Below are 22,106 nucleotides of genomic sequence, written 5' to 3'. Positions count from 1 at the left end.
GGCTATTTCACATGCCTTTTGTTCTGCCCACTGTGCTCCCCTCCTGGTTAGGACAGCCCCAATAAAGTATTTCCTCCATTTCCCTGAACTCTAAGCTTCCAGAGTAGCTTAGAGTTCCCTATACTAAGCCCCCCTCATACAACCCATGTATCTCCTTGCCAATATGTAAGCCAACTGAATAGTGACTATACAATTACACATTTGGCATCCATCCTCACAGACTGAAAGACTCATAAAGACTGTGAAAACAGCTGGCTTCAGTTTGGTAGACACACATGATTTATTTGTCTCTCTCTCACTCTCAAAAGAATCACTGCTAAGACCCGAAGGAAGTTTAAATAGGTAGCATCTGCCATCTTTAACAAACTCATGGAGGAAACACAGATAACCACAAAGACATTCTGTCACTGGGTTGTCAGATGCTCAAAATCCAGGTTTTCTACAAGGCCTTGCTTAACTGTAACTTTGCAAACAGTAGTTAAAGATATCTACCTATCACAAAACTGCATTACCATGCACAAACAAACACGAAAGACAGTGAGCACCAGGCACCTGGCTCCTGGCAAATCTTCATGTTGCAATTATACCACACAAGTTCTTGCTTTTTGTTTCTGTTTTTTAACAGGGTCTTACCCTGTAGCATAGACTGCTTTGGTTTGGAGCTCACTATGTAGTTCTGACTAAAGGTGAATGTCCTGCTTCAGTCTCCCGAGTACTAGAAGTACAGGCACGAGACACTTCACATGGGTTTTTAACAGAGAAGTCATATGAGTCTAAGTACCTTAGCTGGCTTTAGAGTCCATTCATGTAACTGTATGCCAAGAGCATCTTTTCAAAGGTCCTTGCTTCACTCTACCCAGTATTGCTTGAAAACAAAATAGGACTATTCTCCAATGAAACAGGTCTAAACAAGTTTGAGGAAATATAATCCAGTCTGGACAATGTATTCCCACGGGCCCAGGTTTCTCAATCTTGGCCCTGACACTTGGGGCTGATAGTCCTTTGTCATCAGTTACCCTTACATACATATCAGAGACTGGTAGCACCATCCCAAGTGCAACTGCAACTGCTTGAGAATCTCTATGAGAACTGGATTTAGCCAGTAGTGTTTCCTATCTTTCTTGGCTTAACTCTGGTCTGAGCCTGATACTGATTATTTTAAAGAGTGACTCACTGGTCTCAGGGAATTTGAACTTCAGAAGGGAAAATAAAAATCTGAAAGCAAAAGAAACAAGCAACAATGAGACTATGATCTGGGATGCACTCTGTAGGGCCTCAATAAGCAAATCCGCTCAGAAGCCCACAAGACAGCCAATCAGGGCAGAAGCTGCTGCACACAGTTGGCGGTCCCCTATAGCCACTGCTCTGCAGACAACCAGGCTTAAATGAAAGCTCTATAGAGCTCACAGCACCAGGTAAGCTGCCTACTGACTCACTTTCCAGCAGGGAAGTTCTTTGAATGAATGGTCCTCAAAGGCTACAAAGACAAAGGTGCACTTGGCAAGAACAAAATACTACACGTATTACATTTCCTGTTGGAAGAGTCCTTAGAGCCAGGAACCAGCTTCACACTGGGCTCAACTCTTTAGCTGGAGACAACAGCGTCTAAAAGAGCATTTTAATGATTTCACTATCATTCTCCTTTAAAGATCTATGAACTTATCAATCAAGTAAACTTTGAAATCCAACCAACGGACGGATGCTAATCACAGTAGACTGTGATAAACGCCTTTTAAACTACAGTACCTAACAATAGTTGTGGTTATTTGCACATGCCTCCAAGGACAGTAATAACTAGACAAACAGTGAAGAGCCAAATGGGGCAGGTGACAGTAGCATGGCAGCATCTCTAACAATATTACTAAATCAAGGTAATGGAACATGAAGTCATACTGTCTGTCAAAACTTCTTCATGGGCTGGAGAGTGGCTCAGTGGGTAAGATCATTTGCTGGGCAAACATAAGAACCTGAGCTGAAATCCCAAGCACACACATAAAAAGCCAGGCACGTCTGTATGTGACCATAACCCCAGTGTCAGAGGGTGGGGACAAGTAGATTCTGGACGCTTGCTGGCCAGGCTGCCTAGCCAAAATCATTAGCTTGTGACTTAGTGTCTGTCTCAAGACAATAAAACAGAGAGTGATAGAGGAGTATGCCCAATGTCCTCCTTAAGTCTCCACAACTGTGCATCTGCACAGTGAACGCATACACAATACACACATGCATACACACACACACAATAAAAACTTTACCAGTCACACGAACATTTCTTATTTTTATATGACCTCGGTTGACAAGTCACTTTTAGAGTGAAAGAAATGCAGCTCTTCTATGAAGCCACCGATGACTGCCAAAGGCTAAGAGACACAGTTAAAAGTTTCTCTAACATTTTTTTTACAGCTTCACCACCAGTCAAACATATGCTATACAATGAATAGTCTTTTCTTTCAAAATACAACAAAATTGAGCACACCAATAGAACTCGACAATTGACAGCTTATTGACTTTACATAGTATAACATAATAAATACTTGGTCTTTACCCCCATATTTCTGATTCAGAGCTCCTAAAACGTCTGGGAAACCTTCAAGGTGATAAGAATGTCTTTAGGCGATTAGAGAGATGGCTCACGAGTTAAGAGTATTTATTGAGCTTCCAGAGAACCAGGGCTAGATTCCCAGAACCTACAAGGTTGGCTCACAACCAGTTCATGGCATCCAGTGCCCTCTTCTGGCCTCCCTGGGAACTAGGTATGCACAAGGTGCCCAGACATGCATGCAGTCAAGATACTCATACACATAAAATAAAAATAAATCTCTTTTAAAATTAAAAAGAATGTTTTTGTTTATAGATAAGATGATTTCCAAAGTGGGAAGGAAGAAAAGTTATGAAGCTGGAACTTTCTGCCCTATTCTGTGTCCCAAAGAACAGAGAAAATACTAAAGATTGAAACTGTCATCCACAGCCAATAATTCAATCCATTATGCCTCAACTGGGAATCATTATAGCAAATTATGCAACCTAGGGGGTGGGGTTGCAGGAACCTCTGAACATTCAGCCAAGCTGAGGAAAGGTGATGGCAGCCTGGGGGCCTGGAACTTGCAGCTGGCCTCTGAAGTGGCGGTCTGATAGGACTAAGCCCTAAGACCTGTGACTTAAGCCTTGCCCCTGTCTTGTTGCTTTAAGCTTTACCAAAGCAGTCAGATTGGTTAAAGACAGAACATCAAGTAGTGGTCCTACCGCTGTCTAACCACACAAGCCACAAACATCGACTAGTTTACGTACCCTACCCTAATTTTAGTACCTCCACAGAGGCCCACTGGGGTGGGTGCAGTTTTCTATTATGAAGGAAAGCCCACTTTCTCACAGCCTTCAGAGAACACATGGTTTCTAGAAAGAGCTACATGAAGTCATGGAAAATGTTTGGGCCTTTGACTAAGACAAAGCTGGATTCAAACCCAACTCTGCCCAACAACTCTGCTTTCACGAGTCTTTTGTAGACTCGATCTTCAATCTGTAAAGTGGGAGTGGAACCACCTAGGAAGAGCTGTGTAAGAATTAAAAATCATAACTCGGGGTTAGGGATTTAGCTCAGTGGTAGAGCGCTTGCCTAGCAAGTACAAGGCGCTGGGTTTGGTCCCCAGCTCCGAAAAAAAGAAAAGAAAAAAAATCATAACTCAAAGGTACCCGATGCACAATAACTATATGTCAGAAGGAAAAGGCTGAATGATGTTGTGGTTTGCCCTGGAGTTATTTGTATTTTGATGCTAATTCCACTGCCCGAAGGACAGCTGCCTAATCACTACTCAGGAATCAGGTGAGTTCATCAGAACCTTCTCCCCATTGAATTGGTAAAATACAGGTGAAGGCAGGAACAGGATAGGAAGAGGCCTGTCATTGGATGAGAAGGAAGGATGGGTGGGAGAAGAGTTTAAAGGAAGAGGAGGAGACTGGAACAGAAAAGAAGAGAGGGGAGAAGCCATGGCAGGTGACATTAAGATTCCGCTCTGTGTATTTGCAGGTTGTTATTAATGTTCTTAAGGAATTGATGGTACTGGGCTTTGTATGTTTAGGTGGGCAATTATATCTTACCAACTGGGTCAAAGATCATTGTGTTGTGTGTTCTTTTATGTGACGGTTTGAGTGTAGGAAAGTGTGCGGTGGCAGGAGACACTGGGCCGCCGTGGAGTTGCTGAACCTAGTGAGGTAAAAGGCAACCATACTTTTTTTATTTTTTATATTTTTACAACAATAGATGGCGGACCAATGTGATGGGCAAGAATCCACTAGTAATCCTAAGAGTTGAAAGTTTTTATTTTCTAAGTAAGAGGAGGCCAGTGCCATGTTAAGTCATGTGATATCTAGAGTGCAGGAATTTAAACAAAGAAACAGGGACGTAGCCTGGGCTGGCAGGCTGTAGGTCCCAGGCTGTGTGATAAGTAATGGCAGATCAAAGAGTTAGAGATTAAAAGCTGCTTTTTAAAGAAAGTTGTTTAGAAAGTCTTTCAGGATACTCATATTCCTTTTAACGTGGACTCCACGGGAATTTTGGGTTGAAATCCTAGTTAGGCAAGCTACTTCTTAAAGACAGGTATTATTAAAAGGTGATTAAGTTTGTTTTTAGAAAGAAAAGAGTAAAAAGATTACCTGAATCAGGTAGGGATTTTCATCCACGGTTCAGAACTTAGGGAAAAATTAGTCACTACCTCCAAGTAGAGAGTTGTGATAAATGTCTGTAAGGCCAGGCAGAGTGAATGCAGACATAAATTATAGAAGTTATTAGGGTTAAAGAAAAATCTGTGGCTCTGGGTAGAGAGTTTAACAGACAGATATATTTTGGGCTAAAGTCCTGATTTTTAAGTTGCTTATTGATATTGGAATTGATAGAAGGTATTTACAAGTTATTAAGGTTAGGTAAAAATCTGTGGCTCCCGTTAGAGAGTTTCACAGATGGATATATATTTAGGGTATTAAGGTTAAATAAAAATCTGTGGCTCCAGGCAGAGAGCTTAACAGATGGATACATTTTTAGACTAAAGTGCTGGTTTGATATGTTGCTTATGTTGGAATTGACGAAGGTATTTGGTTTGTTTTATGAATTACCCCACTAAAGGCCATATGGCTCGTTGATGCTGCTAGCGAGGGTTTATGGTTATTTTTGATATTTACCACAACAAGAAGCTTGGATTCTCTTAACGTGGGCTCCATGGGAATTTTGAGTTCATTTTCTGATATCATAGAGTACAAAAGCCTATCAGGCTCATTGTTTAGCTTACTTCCTTTTTTAAAAATTGTTTAATCGGGCTGGAGAGATGGCTCAGCGGTTAAGAGCACCCGACTACTCTTCCAGAGGTCCTGAGTTCAATTCCCAGCAACCACATGGTGGCTCACAACTATCTGTAAAGAGATCTGATGCCCTCTTCTGATGTATCTGAAGACAGCTGCAGTGTACTTATATATAATAAATGAGTAAATCTTAAAAAAAAAATTTTTTTAAAAATTGTTTAATCTTCACAATGGGTGTGACTTTGAGTTTTATGGTTATATTATTACTCTGGGAGAGTGCAAGATACAAGCTTTTCTGGTTACAGACTAAGGAACACAGTATTTTGGGAGAAAGATTTTGTCTTTGTGTTTTTAAAAAGTGTGATTAGGCTCTGGAAACCTCACAGAGTCATACTGATCAGATTTGATAGAGGTAGACCACCTGAAAAATTGATTCAGGAGAATCAAACCAAAAGATATCTCTATTCTAAACTTTTTGTCTTGAGAGCTGTGTTTTACAGAGTGTGCCTACTTGGATTCCTGGTCTCAAGGACTTTCAGCTGGGTCCAGTCAGGACACATCTGCTACAGCATTTGCTTCATTCTTCCCACCCCCTACCCCCAAAGATATCTCAACGCCCATGTACAGCTTGAAGAAGTTATAGAGGAGTAGTCACCCCAATTCCCTGGACTCTGGGGGGCTGAAAGTGGTTATTCTAAAGTTGTTTTTATGAGGAATTTAAAATTGGCTAGATTGAGTTGTACAGTCATGATCTCATTTGGTAACTAAGCTAAAATCATATCTTTGCTTTGGTATATAATTTATTTGTCAAAACAGTTTAAAAGTACAAGGTTTAGACCCAGTCCTTCTCATGATGTCATTACAAACTTCTGAGTTGATTACGCATGTGAGCTAAGGGCCAAATAACAAATTCATGGCTCTGAGTTTGTGAGAATACTTTCAAGATAATATTTAGGATATGGAGACAATAATGCAGATTACTTTATATAGATAGATGGTTTTCAAAAAGTCATAAATCCACAAAATTTGAGATTTAAAGTTATTTATCTTTTGTTGAGACATATCTGCTCCTAACAGTTCCCCTGTGGCAGATTTAATGAAGAATTTGAACATTTCTACCTCCAGGTGAGGCAATACTTTGTGGCTAGGCAGCCACTGGACAAAACTGCATGTTTCATCTGCAGACTATACTGTCCAGAAAAGGACAAATTATGCAGAATAGTTGACTGATAAACCCTGCCAAGACAGGGTGATCAGTCCTTCAAAATCTGCATTTCAACAGTCTTGTCAGTTGATTTTGGGCCAGAAGGCTTAAGACTTGCGCTCACATATTGCTAACAGGGGACTGTGCTAGTGGAGATTTGTCTCTACAACCTCTCAGTTCTGGAAGCCGTGTTAGGCTTCCTATGTGTATAGATATTTGGTCGTTCAAAGATTTCTGACATGGGTGAAGACTGGTCGTCTCGTAGACAACCCAACTGTTTAGCATTGAGAAAGATGATAAATTTGAAAGGGTGGTTTTTCAGATGGCATATGATCTCTAACCAGGATATAAGTCAGGTATAGAATTATAGTCTTTTAGGATAGGTGACATGGTGCTTTAGGTAATGGACAAAATTGATGGACTGGGTGTTGAGTGTATCGTATGTTTTATAAATTGTAGAATGGTAATGATTGTACTCAATTCATATATAAGTGAAAAGACCTTTTAACTGGACAAAAATGGAAATGTTGTGGTTTGCCCTGGAGTTAACAACAGAATGATCTGAAAAACAAAACAAGAAAAGTTCAAGAACAGGCTACACTACCAGTCTGGGCACCCAAGTCATTATCAAAAAAAGGAGAGGGGTGGCATAAATGTAATGACTAAACACAGTCTTTCCAAATAAAGAGGTGGTTTAAAAATGCCCATGAAGGTAAATACTCAAAACTTTCCTTCCCGGGGCTGGGGATTTAGCTCAGTGGTAGAGCGCTTACCTAGGAAGCGCAAGGCCCTGGGTTCGGCCCCCAGCTCCGAAAAAAAGAACCAAAAAAAAAAAAAAAAAAAAAAAAACTTTCCTTCCCAGATTCTACAGTGCAATCCAATCAAATGTCATGACTGCCATGGTTTGGTTGGTTTTTACCTAAAGAAAGCTCAGGAGTAAAGCCACAAACCACTTACCACTTTTCTAGAAAACTGTAGCAAGTCAGTATCTCTTTACTTGAGATGTGTAATGGAGCCTTAGGAATTAGGAATCCTCCAAAATATATCAACAATGAGTGAAGAAAGCTAGCCCCCAAACAAAGCCCTGGCCCATGCATCAGGAGGAGAAAGCCTTAGCACCCAATTCTGGTAATTTAGGCCCATATTTCAATTCACATAATGGATTCCAGGCTTTTGGTGCAGCTTTTCTATAAATTACAACACTTGGCAAGACAAGACTGAGGATTTCCCTCTCTCCAGCACTGGGCAAAATGTGTAAATAAATCTGTGTCCTTCTATCAATTTCTATATCCAGGTTTTCTGTACAGCATCCAGCAGCATAAACCTTAGATTTCAGTAACAATCCACACAATGAACGGTGTCCTCCTATTCATAGTGGAGAACCATTTATACAGATTAGAACAAGTTGTTTTAGTTTTAACTTAATAAATATATAATTGGCAGTCTTCATTCCAAATATTAGCTCATGGTTAGTATTTTATAATCCTAAGACTTTAACGAAACTTCTGATGGGCCAAGCACCAATCCTTTTAGTAAAGATTACAGGGTCCTCCAGACCACTTTCTTTTTTTTTTTTTTTTTTTTTTTTTTTTTCCCGGAGCTGGGGACCGAACCCAGGGCCTTGCGCTTGCTAGGCAAGCGCTCTACCACTGAGCTAAATCCCCATTCCCCAGACCACTTTCAAGGAGCAATACATGCAAGGAAGGAAGTGATCTTAGTGTTCATCTGCACAGGGTATAAAGAAAGAAACTTTCTCCAGAGTCTTTAGTATTTGGTTGAAAAGGCTTCCAGACTAGAAGGCAGAGAGAGACACCAATCCATCACAGTCTGTCTGCCTAGCTGGCTGGCACCCTGAAACTGAGTTAACTCATACCTGACTTCTGCCAATCTCACAAGGTAAATGAGGAACAAAGAGACAGGAAACTCAGTCGGTCCTTTTGACTCTGGCTGTGACATTTATTATTTTTTTTTATTTAGAAGAAAAAAAATATATATATATTCCAATTCTACCTTGAATTCATTGTAGAGGCTGGCACAGCAATTCTAAGCTTATATAAATACCAGGTATATATGTAACTTGCAATTTTAAGTGACCTCTAAATAATTCCAGATATTAAATGCCATATGTGGAAAAACAATTTGAAATTTTTCACCTGAGGAAACTGCAACGGCTTGGTGCCAACATGTTTTACAACAACCTTTCGATCCGTCAATTGAGAGGCTGTGGATGACTGTTATTACCAAGTATCTAGTAACTGGAGCCTTGAGGAGCCTTTCAAGTTTCAATAGCTCCATAATAGCTCCTTAGCTGCAAGCACTAGGTAGAATGCACTCAAAGCACTTCATCCAAAGGTTTTGTGTTGTTCTCTTTTTTATGTTCTGTGGGCTGACAATGACAAGTGACATCTAGCTCTTGCTACTCTCTCTTTCCCCCCAGAGTCCATCCTCCCATCCTGTGACTGAGAATTGTACAGGTGACCAATGAAGTCAGGAATTTTCTCTTGGGAGGAATAAACAGATTTTTAATTTAAACAGATTTTAAAAGCTATATACTTTTAAAAGGGCAGAGAAGATACTGTTGCTCACTGATTACTCAACTCTATGTCTTCACCCTGCACACACACACACTCAGGGGTACAGACCATAGCTGAACCAATGTGGTGGCTGTTTCAACAAAAACTCTGACACTTGAATTTCATATGTGAAATTCTCATGTTACAAAATACTATTTTCCACACCCACTGTTAACCACTTAAAAACATGAGACTATTCTTAATTCACAGGCCACTTAAGTCAGTGAGACTAGTCTGGTCATGCCCCTTCTCCAAAGGAGCCCTTGCTCCTCACAAGGTAAAGCCTAACTCAGTTCTGAAGTTCGTACACTGGACTGAGGTACTGAGTCTTCAAGTTAAGCCCTTGTTTACCTTGAGCCTTGATCTCTAGCTCTAACTACTCCACAGCAATGTTTAATGACTAAACATTACCAAAACCCTGCAGCCTAAGTCCTTCCTAAGACACTCCAAGGAAACCTGTGCTGAGTATGGGGTAGCCCATAATTCTTCTTTCATGAAACTCCAACAGAACCAGATGCTGCTGGCCTTGGAACCCACACACCCAAATGAACACCAGAAAACCTCTATAAAACTATTAATTTGAAGAGGGGAAGCCATTAAAGCTACTTCACAAGCAAGAAAGTTATGTAGCAAACCAGGATTCTGGAATATAAAAGAAATAAACCATATGCTCTGCTGGGGTGCAGAAAGGACACCCTCCCACTCTGCGTTAGTTCTTGGTGGCTTCTAGACACGCACTTTCGTCCTGGTCATTTTCCTCTTTACTCACAGACATTTTCCTAACAAATGTATTCACCTCAAAAATAATGTCTGGCAGAGTATAATGATGCACACTTAAAATAATCCCAGTACTCAGAAGGCCAAGGCAAAGGGATGTCATCCTGATGTTATTCTGATGTCATCCTGAGCTACACAGTCCCTGTCTCAAAAAACTAAGGGTAGCCAGGTGGTGTGTGCCTTTAATCCTAGCACATAAGAGGCAGAGGTAAGCAGATCTCTGAGTTCAGTATCAGCTTCATCTACTAATTGAGTTCCAGGATACCCAGAGCCACACAGAGAAACCCTATCTAGAAAAACAAACAAAATAAACAGCCAAAGAGCAGCCAGCCATGATCATGGAACACCTGTAATTCTAGCATTCTGGAAACTGAGACAGAAATTGCTTTGAGTTCAAAGTCAGCCTGGACTACATAGAAGTACTAGGCCAGCCAGAGCTACATGGCCCTGTTTCAAAATTACAGACTGACTGACTGACTGACTGACTGACTGACTGACTGACTATGGATGTGGCTCAGTGGTACAGTACTTGTCTAGCATGTACAAGTCCTGAGTTTGATCCTCAACACCACAGAAATAAACGAACGTATGCAGTTAGAAAATGCCCTCTACTGGGAAACACTGAGATTGTGTTCACTGCCACCATTTCTCCTGGGCTCTACAGTAACTAATTTTTCAGTTTTTAAAATAAGTTCAATTTTAAAAGTTTTTTTAAAAAAATATTGTGTGTGTCCACGTGCACACACTCATGTGCTAAAGAGGTCCAGAGATTTCCAATCCTGCAGGAGCTGGAGTTAGAGTTGTGAGCTGTCTGATGTAGGTACTGAAAATTGAACAGCACATTCTCTTAACTACTGAGCCATCCCATAAGCACAATGTTTATGACCACTTAAATCAAGCCACTGCAGTAATCACAAGTGTTATCATAAATACCAACAACTGGGAGACTCAACCATAATTCCTCATAGGGAATAATCATTTTTTTCTATCCACTCCATGTTAAACACAGCATTTCCAAGTTCTTGTACCACATGGGCAAGAGGCACCTGATCCTGTATAATTACCAGTGTAGTACTTCAGAGTTGTCTCTATGACACTGAGCCACCATAAAATAGTCCGTGGCAAAAAGCATGGTTATACAATTTAAGATTGTATACTAAGTTTATATGCACTCCCAACAGACCCACATAAAGGTCATCTAAAACACCACGATCACTAGGGAATTTAAAATAATGTAAATCTAGGATTCCTTCCAAAATAGAAAATGAAGTCTGAGTATTGATCAAGTTTCCAGGACCTGAGTTCCATCCCAACATCATAAAAAACAACACAACCCAGTACTTAGCAAATAAAACCATAATGCTACTTTTATACATAAAAAGGTGAGGTTCAAATGACACGAGGAATAATTCCTTACATCTCTCTGTAAAACAAGATGTACTAAACTCGGGCTTTTAGAAGCCCAAAGTTTGTCTAAATTCAAAGGCTTCTTCTCTTCTGTGACTGCAAGGTTAACCACAAACTACTTACAGTCAAATATCTCCCTCTTAATTCAACAGCTGACCCATGTATGTTTCTTTAAGTGGTAGAAATAGCTAAGGAAAAGACCATCCAAACCCATCCTACTGGTAGAACCCCCCCTCCCCTCCGCACCCCACCACGGCTCACAATCCATAACTACAGGAATTCACAGCTGTAAAGTTCAGATTGTAAAAACCTCTCCCTCTAAAGCTTGCATCATCTTGCTCCTCCTTCCAACCTTTCTGGTCAGCTAACTAAACCCAAGTTTAAAGGACACGTCTCATAGGCAGAGGGGGAGGAGGGTTCCTAGGCTGGGAGCCCAGACCTGTCAAACACATTTTTTAAGTGCTTCGGGGAAATGTCAGTCGAAACGTTCACGAGGCCCAGTTAAATGTCTTTATAACCCTTTGTATATCCAGAGAGTCGGCTAGACAAAAAGAGACCGGCTTTCGGGTTTTGTTCCTCTGAGGGAGAGGAGGGCTGGGGCGGTTTTCTGCTCAGGCCCCTGTGCCAGTTGTGTGGCCCACCCCAAAGTTGCTCGGGTCCGGAGGCCAGACGCGGACGCCCGGCGAGGACGCGGCGGACGGCCTGGAACAATGCGGGGCTCCGGGGCGCCCACGCTGGGGCCTGGGGAGCCAGGCAGCAAAGGCTGTCCCCCGCCCGCGCCGCCAAACAAAAGGCGCCGCTGGGCCAGCGCCCGGGCCCGGAAAAGTTTGTGAGAGGCTGGGGCCGAGGCCCGCGCGCGCCGCCCCGCACAATGGCCCGGCCGAGCGCGGGAAGGCCGAGCGCCACGCCCCCGCTCCGCAGGGCCGCGGCCCAGTACCTGGTGCGTGTCCTTCCCGCCGCCCGTGGCCGCCGCTGGCCCGCCAGGGCCGCTAGTCATGTTCACGTACAGAGAGCGGGAGAGCGGGCTCCGCAGCGTCCACATCCTCCGCGCCAGCCACACGGACGCCAGGCTCAGGCACAGCCAGCCCGCCAACAGTCTCATCGGGGGGCCGCGGCCGCCAGCTCGGATCACCGCCGGGCCCAAGCCCAGGAGGAGGAGGAGGAGGAGCCGCCGCCTCCGGCCACCGTCGTCGCCGCCGGAGCTCGAGCCATCGCCGCCAAGTCGCCCGTGCAGCCCCCTTCGGGGCCGAGGCGGGGAGGTGGGAGGAGCGGCAGGCGCACGGCCTTCTCACGTCCCCCGCGGCCCTTCCCGACCCGGAACGCCAAGGACTCCAGCTCCGGTTTCCACCCGGTGCACGTACAAATGCAGGAGGGGCGTTCTCCCTGCCCAATGAGCGGAGACGGGGAGGCCCGGGAGGTGGAAGAAAGGGCGTATACGTTCTCCGTGGCGCCGCCTGGACTCATAATGGCGGAAGGTTGGGGGAGACTTCTTACAGGGGTTACTGGACTCTTGACGCTCCGAGGAGGGCCTGCAGGACTTCCGGTCTTTCCTTGCCTTAGTAATAACTACCCAATGGGCCCCTCGACTACTCCTTTGACCTAAATGTTCACACTGACTCGAGGACGAAGGGACCTCATCCCTTTCCCGAGTCGTGATACACTCAGACCCAGCTTAATTCGACAGACCAGCGCTGCCCTTCTTGCTACAGTCATGTCTATTTAATAATTCTGTCTGGGGTCAGCGAACCTGACTCCCAACTCAAAAAACCACCCGGTAGCGGAGAATCTAGGGGAAAAAGGACCTCACTGCTACTCCCAGCCCCAGCATTCCTAAGCCTGAGGAGCTGCTGTCACAGGTCTTCACATGAAGCCTTCATGAATGGAAGCTCTGCTTTGTTGGAAGCTGATGCTGCTGGAGCACTCAGTGAAATGTGATGAAAAATAACAACTTTTCGACAACAAAGGCCACAACTTTCCTTGTTTCCTTGAGCTGACAGAAGTTGGGCCAGGCACTCAGTCTGGGGAGATGTAGCCAGATGTTTCTTAGATCATTTATAGCGGGAAGAAGCCCAATGTTTCTAAACTGAGGGTTCCTGTGTCTCAACTTCCTGTTGTTACTAAGCTACAACTAGAGAGTAACATATTTCCTAGCCCAGCTACTCACATCTTCCTAGGTTTGGAAAAACACGATTTTCATTTGACAGCACCAGAGATTCTGTACATTCTTTAGTATAAAACAATTCATCTTTATATTAATTTCATCACACTACATTAATGAGATTTCCATTTATGAAATAGTGTCCCAGAGATGAGAAATGTCACCCCTTACCACAAACTCTTTAGGTGTTAAAGAATCTCTGCCTTCTTTCCATATTAAGAATATTTTATTACCTAATGTGCATAGAATATAACAAAATACTTCATATTCTCTCATTCTGGTATATTCCCTGACATCTCCCTGTTAGGTATAAAACCAAAGACTAAACCTTGCTAAATTATGCTCAACTTTCCAGAAGTACTGGTCCAACATACATAAAAGAAGCTATAATAGTGAGTGCAAATGACTGTATTATGTCACCTCTTTGAGCTCCAATAAAGTTCTTCTGTACCAAATCAGAGTCCTCATCTTTTTTAGGTAAAGAGGAGATGCAAAGCAACAAGCGTGCATAACCAGGCACACTTCATTACTAAAGACAAAGAATACAGAGAACTGTGCCTTAACTGTACATTAAGCTTGCTTAACCACAGCTCCAAGACCTCAAAATGTGTCCTCTAAACAAGAACCAAAGAATTTGAGATCAACTGACAGTTAAAAAGCCTACCAGATTTTGCTTTATGCCTGAGCAGCTCACCTAGGAAAAAGTAAATTACCCTCACATTCAAACTACACTACAATCACAAACTATTTGTGTGATTTACATTTAGGGAGCACAGGAGGAAATGAAAGCACAGCATAAGCAAATTAAAAGCAAATTCGATAGCAAACCTTCTTAAAGAGGGTGGCATCCCCGCTTCTGGCTGCTTGATCCATCCAAGAAGCCTTGTCGTCTCTCCTCTCAGCCTCCTGAATTACAAATCAGGAGGAAGGAAAGCTGCAAGAGTAAATATACCAAGCAGAAGTTCAGATTGCCCTCTGGGACAGCCCCCTCTTACCATGTCACTACTGTACATTAAAACCTCAGTTATCCATGATGGGAACAGCAAGAGGCACCTCTAATACAGAAAGCCAACTGTGAGCCAATATCCTTTCCAATGTGGTTTTGAAGTGTAGGCAGTGGCACTCAAGAGTCACATACCTGCTGTCTTGTGCCTGCTGACTTCGAGTGTCTTGCCTGGGTTTCTGTTCTATTACCAGAAATTGTGGCTCGGTTACTTTACAAATACCCAGGCAAGTAGCTTGTTTCTTAAGCAACTTCCCCCAACTCTTCCCTTACCTCCCCCTCCCCTTCATCCTCTCTCTTTAACCCTTCTTTCCTTTTCATCGGGCCTTGTTATACAGGCTAAGCTGGCCTTGAACTCACAATCATCCTGACTATGCCTCACAAATACAGATATCACAAGAATGTGCTGCCACTCCTAACTTCATGTTTGCTTTTCAATTTCAAAGTACAATGTGAAGAAAAACCACAGAAAGAAGTAGCAATGGATGATGATAGATAGATAGATAGATATGGAAAGAGAGATGTGGATTTGCAGAAGACTTAAAACTATTGTAGCCTCCTTTTGGAGCTAATAGTCTGAAAGGACTCCTATAATTGAATGTTTTCTCCAATTTTTGTATGTACATGCATATGCATGTGGGCACATGTGTATATACATGTGAAAGTCAGAGGTTGACTTTGGGTGTCTTCCCCAGTAGTGAGAATTTTGGGTTCTATAAAAAACACAAATATTATGGTAATATGTTTTGTTTTAAACCCATGTGTGGGACATGGGGCTGCTTCAGATTGTCAGCAGCTGTGATTTGCCTCGTGCTCTAGCAGGAGCATAGTTTTGCCAGCTGCAGATACTTTCTGCGACTGTGTGACATTTGGAATTCTGAGGACTCTTCAGAGGGTATATAAATGCTAGGGCCCTAGTAGGTACATCATTGGGTTGGTTGCTGTTGGCTGCAGTTTGATAATTAGCCAGACACAAAAAAGAAACAACAACAATTGAAGAAATTAAATATTCTGACTACAAAGCTCAAACCTGCCCCAAGGAACTTGATGTCCTTAATCAGCAGGAAGTAGTCTAATGATAGCATCATCCCTTTCCCTCTCTCCTTTCTTCTTCCATATCTAGTGATAGGAAGTTGAGAGGGTAGAACTCACAAAGTAGCCAAAAGAATGGCTGCATTCCCCTGTCATTCTCCAACTTCGTTTTTAAAGACAAGGTCTGTCACTGAACCCAACAACAAAACAAACAAAACAAAAAACAACCAAACACACACACACACACACACACACACACACACCCCGGGGGGGGGAATAGGGTTAATACATTCTCTAGCATACCACCAATGTAGGGACTCTAAATTCAGGTCCTCATCTTGAGCAGAGGGTCACTATATCCACAGAGCCATTTCTCCAATCCAAATATTTTTAAGCTGCTTCTTTTTAAATATTTATTTATTTTATGTATGTGATTACACTGTCGCTGTCTTCAGACATACCAGAGAGGGCATAGGATTCCCATTACAGATGGTTGTGAGCCACCATGTGGTTGCTGGGAATTGAACTCAGAACCTCTGGAAGAGCAGTCAGTGCTCTTAACCACTGAGCCATCTCTCCAGCCTGTTTATTAAGCTTCTTAATAATATTTGGTACACCTTCAGAAAAAGTATTCTTGGCCCAACATATTAAATTAAATGTGTATTAAACTAAACGAGACAGACCCTGTCTCAAAAAACAAAACAAAAGAAAACAAAACAACAACAACAAAAACCAAAAACACATGGTTTTAAGTGTCTCTAAAAACTAAGATTATAAATTATTTCTTATTTTCAGAACTTTTGTTTCATTTTTGTTTTTCAAGACAGTGTTTCTCTGTATAGCTCTGGCTGACCTGGAATTCACTGTGTAGACCAGGCTGTGCTAGAATTCAGAGATCTACCTGCCTCTGCTTCCAGAGTGCTGGGATTAAAGGTGTACCACCACCACCCAGTTATGGTCTGCATTATCTCCCTACGGTGAAGTGGAAATTTCTAGTTTCTTCAGAAAGTCAGTTATGTCAAATGCTGTTTTGCTGGGGCACACAGGTAAAAGGATGCCTTGCTAAAGCAGACATGTGAAAGAATGTTTTCCTGAAGCAGACACAGGTGAAAGGATGTTTTTCCAGAGCAGACACATAAAAGGACCCATGATGAAGGAGTATAAATATGACCCTATTGCCAGTGGGAGACTAGCACTGAGCACTGGTTTGGTTTGCTCTGCCTCGCTACTCTGCTAACTACGCGAATGTGTTGGTTCACTTTACACACCATTGTTGAGCTCAACTTGTGGTGATGCCGCTATCGAGAGTAATTTGCCAAAGAACTGCCCCTGAGGTTCTTGCAGTAGTTTGCCACTTTTGGGGCCTTGCCTCAGGCTTGTTGGCAAGCCTAGCAGTTTCTTCAGGATTGAACTACAGCTGCTGGTTCATGCCTGGTGTCTGCCGGCCAAAAGGACTGGTCTATAGCTGCCAGTTCCGGTGTGCTGTCTGCCTGCCTAAAGACTGGTCTGCAGGGACTGAGTCATATTTGGTGTTTGCTACGGGACTGAACTGCTGAGAAAGAAATTGATCAAGCTCGTCCCCAAAGAACTATTGCTGAATTAGTCCACTTCCCCATATCCTAATAACTTTTCTCTTCCACTGCCTTTGCTGAGTGGTGGGCTAGAGGAGAGGTTGAACCCTTATTAAAAGTAGGTTGCAAAAAAAATGTACGCCTATACTAAGGTCCAAGTGAAAAAGGGTTGGCCACTACCCTGTGGTGCTACTGGAAGGCAGTAGAACCTTTAATAGAGGAGGAATGAAAGGAAATTAGGCCAGTAGTGTGCTTTGTGTGTGAGAGTGTGGGGGCAGGGTGTGAGTGTGCATTTCTCCCCTTCTTTCTTCTCTTTCTCCCACCCTCCCTCTTTCCCTCCCCTCCTCTCTCTCTCCCCTTCTTTCTACCTCTCCAACCTCTCTCCCTGATCATGATTAGGTGAGAAATTTTGCTCTCCATACTCCCCACCATGGTATTCTTGCCACAAAGCAACAGAACTAAGTGCCCCGGGATTAAAACAACCTTCTCCTCTGTTAAGGAATCTGTAAACAATCTGATAAAAGATTGTTTCCTCAATCTTTTATCACAAGAGTGGGGCCATGACTAACATGGTGCTCAAACTTTCCCTTCATTAGTAAATGTGGCAGGTTATTTATTTTCTAGAAACTTTAGTCATTTGCAGTGGAATCATTCTGATCTCAGTTAAATTCAAAGTCAAGGTGAAACTGAAAACAGGTTGTCTTTTGTTTCGTTGTTTGGTTGGTTTGGTTTGGTTTTTAATAGCAGCTGGGGCTAGAGAGAGGACCCAGTGGTCAAGAGCATTTGCAGCTCTTCCAAAGGATCTGGGTGTGATTTCCAGAATCCACATGGTGGCTCACAAGCAACTATAGATCCATTTTAGGGAAACTGACACCCTCTCCTGACCAGCACCAGACAAAGGGTGCACACACCTGCATGCAGGCAAAACACCCATACCCACAAAATCTAATTTAAAGCAAAACAGCAGCCTAAACACCTGAAGGCCTACAGTAGCAAACAGAAATGACAAAGTGTGAGTCACTGGAGACCTCCCAGGCCTGCTCACTCAGGCCGTGGCACCACCCTAGCATCTGTGCTCCTGAGACACTACATGGTGCCTAGGTGTGTCTCCTTGCTTGTGTGATTTGAGGCAAATCACTTGGCCTCTCCATGTCTGTCTCTTTCAAATATGAAAGGCTTATTATAACACATCAACACATGCAAAGAACTGGCCCTGCTATGCTCTTTAGCTTGGATGAGTCATCCTTCCCTCAGATACACTTTCCTTGCCTATAGCTGACCAATTTTACAGTTTGCAATAACCAGATGACCTGAAATCCTTATTGGCTATAAAATAATACTCACATATCTGTGAGGGCCCTAGTGTAGTCTCGGTCTCTTCATGAATCATTTTCCTAAGACCTAGAATGATCATTTCTTTTGTCTGATACATCTGGGATGCTCCCATAGCTGTGCCAGTGTGCTGAATGCTTGTTCTAGTTGAGGATGCTATCTGTGGTAGGGATTTGGGAGTACTGGGGATGATAACTATGCCTCTGGGAGATGGGACCTGGCTGTCAAAAGTATAATCAGAGGCAGTCTCTGAAGGTTAGAGCCCAGCCCTGATTTAGGTCTAGTTCTCTGTTTCCTGGTCAGCCACATTGTGAACAGCCAGTCATTGCCTCATGGGATGCCACCGTATCTTCTCTGCTATGATGGATGGAAGACCATAACTAATATCTAATTTTATGATATCTTGTCCTAGGGGGATGAAGATGAGGGAAGAGGGTAAAAAATACAAAATTCAAAACCATAAAACATTCAAACAGCATCACAAATTCAGTCAGCAAACTTGAGTAATCCATTTCTCTTCAGTGAGGAAGTCTCCTGCTCTCTAGCTTGTATAACTTTTCCCACCTAATTCATCATTTGCCTCTATATCAGGGAGGATGGTTCACCTACTTCTAGAACATTCTAAAATGGTATAGCTCCCCCACCCCAAATGACAATCTGATACTACCTCAGTTTACACTAGCACTATCAGTAGAAGGTACAAAGAAAGGAAATTTCCACACACTCAGTAATATTTGTTGAGTACAGTAGCATGTCAGGCCCTGGCCTGGAGGACTAGAACTTCTAACAAGCTTAGAAATTCACATCCCACAAATTTTCTCTCTAGTGTGGAGGTGAAACCAAATGGCAACCATGAAATAAATGATAATTATGAAATGTTGAGCACTAAAATTGAACTGTATCTTGTTAGCTTTAGGAAAACACAGTCTTAAGTGTCAGTGAGAAGCAGGACTCATCAGGGCAAGCTGCTCTAAAGAAATATGGCTTTGTGGCCCTCCCTTAGACATCCTGTAAGCTGCCAAGTTGCCCAAGTTGAAATAATAACACAATAGAAATGGGGTGTTTCCCACAACCTTTTAGAATGTGAGTAATCATGGCCATAGAATTTTGAAGAAAACTATTAAGTTTAGCATCATGCCCTACATTCTGTCAGCAATCTAATGGTAGTGATGAATATTGTTGAAGCATGTAAAAAATCAACCCCACTGTCCTTGGACAAGGTACTGAGGCAGTCCCAGGGATGAGCAGCCATCACTTTCAACTTAGCCACTTGAAAGGTCCAGTGTGTGTATGCATGTGTGTGCCTGAGAGAGAGAGGGAGAGAGGGAGGGAGGAGGGGGGAGAGAGAGAGGAGGAGGAAGAGGAGGAGGAGGAGGAGGAGAGAGAGAGAGAGAGAGAGAGAGAGAGAGAGAGAGAGAGAGAGAGAGGAGAGGAGAGGAGAGGAGAGGAGAGGAGAGGAGAGGAGAGGAGAGGAGAGGAGAGGAGAGGAGAGGAGAGGAGACGAGAGAGCCACATGTATTCCTTCAAGCTTACTTCACTATATGCAGTTTTTGTTTTAATCTCAGAAGGAGCTAGGCATTGCGGTACAAGCTTGTAATCCTAGTACTTGGAAGGTAGAGGCAGGAAGATCAAGAGTACAAGATCAGCTTCCCACATCTGTACCTACACCATATTGTGTGAGACTGCTTCTGAGATTTTTGCTTTTGGCAGTACACGAGGTGAAATTCAGAGCCCTGTGCATACCATGCAAGTGCTCTACACTGACCCACATCCCCAGCCCTTGGTCTTTGGATATGGCTCACTATGTAGCTCAAGATGACAAGCTTGAAGGGATACATGTGGCTTACACGCGCATATGTGCACACACAATAAATATGGACCTTTCGAGTGAGTTTATGAGTCAGAAGTCTGATAAAAGGAGAAAGCTCTTGTTCTCATTGTTTCTGGGGGCATTTTCAAAGGTTCAGAGCTCTTTGATCTTGCTTTAAATGCACTTTCAAAGCAACCCTTATGCTTGGTCTCTTAATTGCTCTCTCCTGTACACATGTGGGTTTGGTCGTATGAGTGATTGCTCCCTCTCCATCCAATTCACAACATAACTTTATGACACCTCATTTTAACACACTTATTTTGAAACTATAAAACCTTATTTTGTGACTATAAAACATTCAAACCTCTGTTTTATATGAAACATAAAAACGTTGCCCTGTACCATGAGAATGCTTTTAAAAGATTTTTAAAGCCTAAATATTTTCTAGAGGAGCAAATATGCACGTACACAAACAAAGTTATCTAGACAAGTTTGTATACCGTGCAGCTGACTGGCCATATGCCTACATGAAAGAGGCCACTGTTCTGTTTTTGCACAACTACAAAGTGGTCAGAAATAGGGAAGAACACTTTGATGAAAGAGGGTACTTGGGCAATCCACCAACCCAGAAATCAGACAGAACCATCTCTCTTCTCTGGAGAAAACTGTGATTCACTTTTTAAATAGCCACATATAATCTGGGCTTATTTTATAATTATGCTTAGGATCTTCCTCATATTTGATGTGAGTACAGCTCACTGTGGAGCTGAGGGAGAATGGGGCCTGGGGAGGAAGCTTAGTTTGAGTTGTAACTCAACTGATACAGTGCTTGACGAGCACGCATGAAGTGCAAGATGCGGTCCTCAATATAAACTGAGCATAGCTAGGGATGTAGCTCAGTGCTTGCCCAGCATACATGAAGTCCTGGTTTAGTGCCTCAGTACTGCATAAACAGGACATGGTAGTGCATAGCTGTAATCCCAGCACTCAAAAAAGGAAGGCAAGAGGATAAGGAGTTCATGGTCAGACTGAGAAGATAGTTAGTGTTTTCCTTGCTATTGTGAGACCGTAAGTCTGATCCCCAGAATCCACATTTTAAAAAATGCTCATAAACTCATCACTGGAGAGACAGAGACTCTGGTTCCACATCAGTTTGTGGCCACATCTTTAAAAAAAACAGAAACAAAACAAAAAGACCAACAACACCTGTGTCTGAATAACACCCAATGCTGTCCCCAACCTCCACAAACATGTGCAAACCCTACAACCATACCCACAAAATGTAGTGTTATCCTTAGCTACACAGCAAGTTTGAGATGGCCTACATGAGACGCTGTCTCCAGAGAGAGAGAGAGAGAGAGAGAGAGAGAGAGACCCCAACAGGGGGGAGAGCAGACAGACAGACAGACAGACAGACAGAGACAAAGAGAGACAGAGACACAGAGACAGACAGAGGAGGGAGAGAGAGAGAGACAAAGAAAGTGAATTGGAGAATCAGAAAATTAAAACCACTACAAACCAGAACATTTTGATGAAAGAGAATACTTGGGCAATCAAACCAGAAATGATGGTGCATGCCTGTATCCCCACCACTTTAGAGACTGAGGGAGAAGACTATGAGGCAAAGGCCAGACGGACTATATAGTGAGTTCTAGGATGGGCGAGCTACATAAGAAGGCAGTGTCTCTTTTTTAAAAAATCAATCAAAGAGCAAGAAACTTCCTACTCTTTTCCTCTCTGGTTAAGGTGCCCCTTGTCAAAAGTTCTTTGTTTCATACAAGGTCAAAAGGTAGATGAAGTCAATGTAGAGCACAGCTGTGGAGTTGTTCCGTTCTTAGTTTATTAGCTTTCTAAGCTCAAGACAGTGGGCATTGAGCCCCACATCCTAAACATGCTAAGTTAACTACATGCCCATCTCAGTGTTGAAGCCTTTGGTAAGAGTTTGAGATGTTT

General features: G+C 42.9%; 1 protein-coding gene across 6 annotated transcripts in view; it reads right to left on the bottom strand.

Moving 5' to 3' along the window:
• The window catches only part of Mettl9 (methyltransferase 9, His-X-His N1(pi)-histidine), a 47,115-nt gene extending 32,319 nt beyond the window's left edge, over positions 1–14,796 (bottom strand). For 2 of the 6 annotated variants that reach the window (XM_087629507.1, XM_087639692.1), the window contains exon 1: positions 12,185–12,571. In XM_087629507.1, the coding sequence (XP_087485633.1) occupies positions 12,185–12,349 (165 nt within the window). In that variant the 5' untranslated portion in view covers positions 12,350–12,571. Of the gene's footprint in view, positions 1–12,184; positions 12,572–14,233; positions 14,340–14,543 lie in introns of those variants that run through there. The other 4 variants (XM_087633504.1, XM_087636670.1, XM_087642530.1 and 1 more) reach the window with 4 other exon arrangements.
• Positions 14,797–22,106: the final 7,310 nt, after the last annotated feature.

This window comes from Rattus norvegicus, chromosome 1, assembly GCF_021556685.1.
Source record: "Rattus norvegicus strain SHRSP/BbbUtx chromosome 1, alternate assembly SHRSP_T2T, whole genome shotgun sequence".
Classification (NCBI taxonomy): domain Eukaryota; kingdom Metazoa; phylum Chordata; class Mammalia; order Rodentia; family Muridae; genus Rattus; species Rattus norvegicus.
Note: the sequence above shows the minus strand (reverse complement) of the source record. Positions and strands in the feature narration are given on the sequence as shown.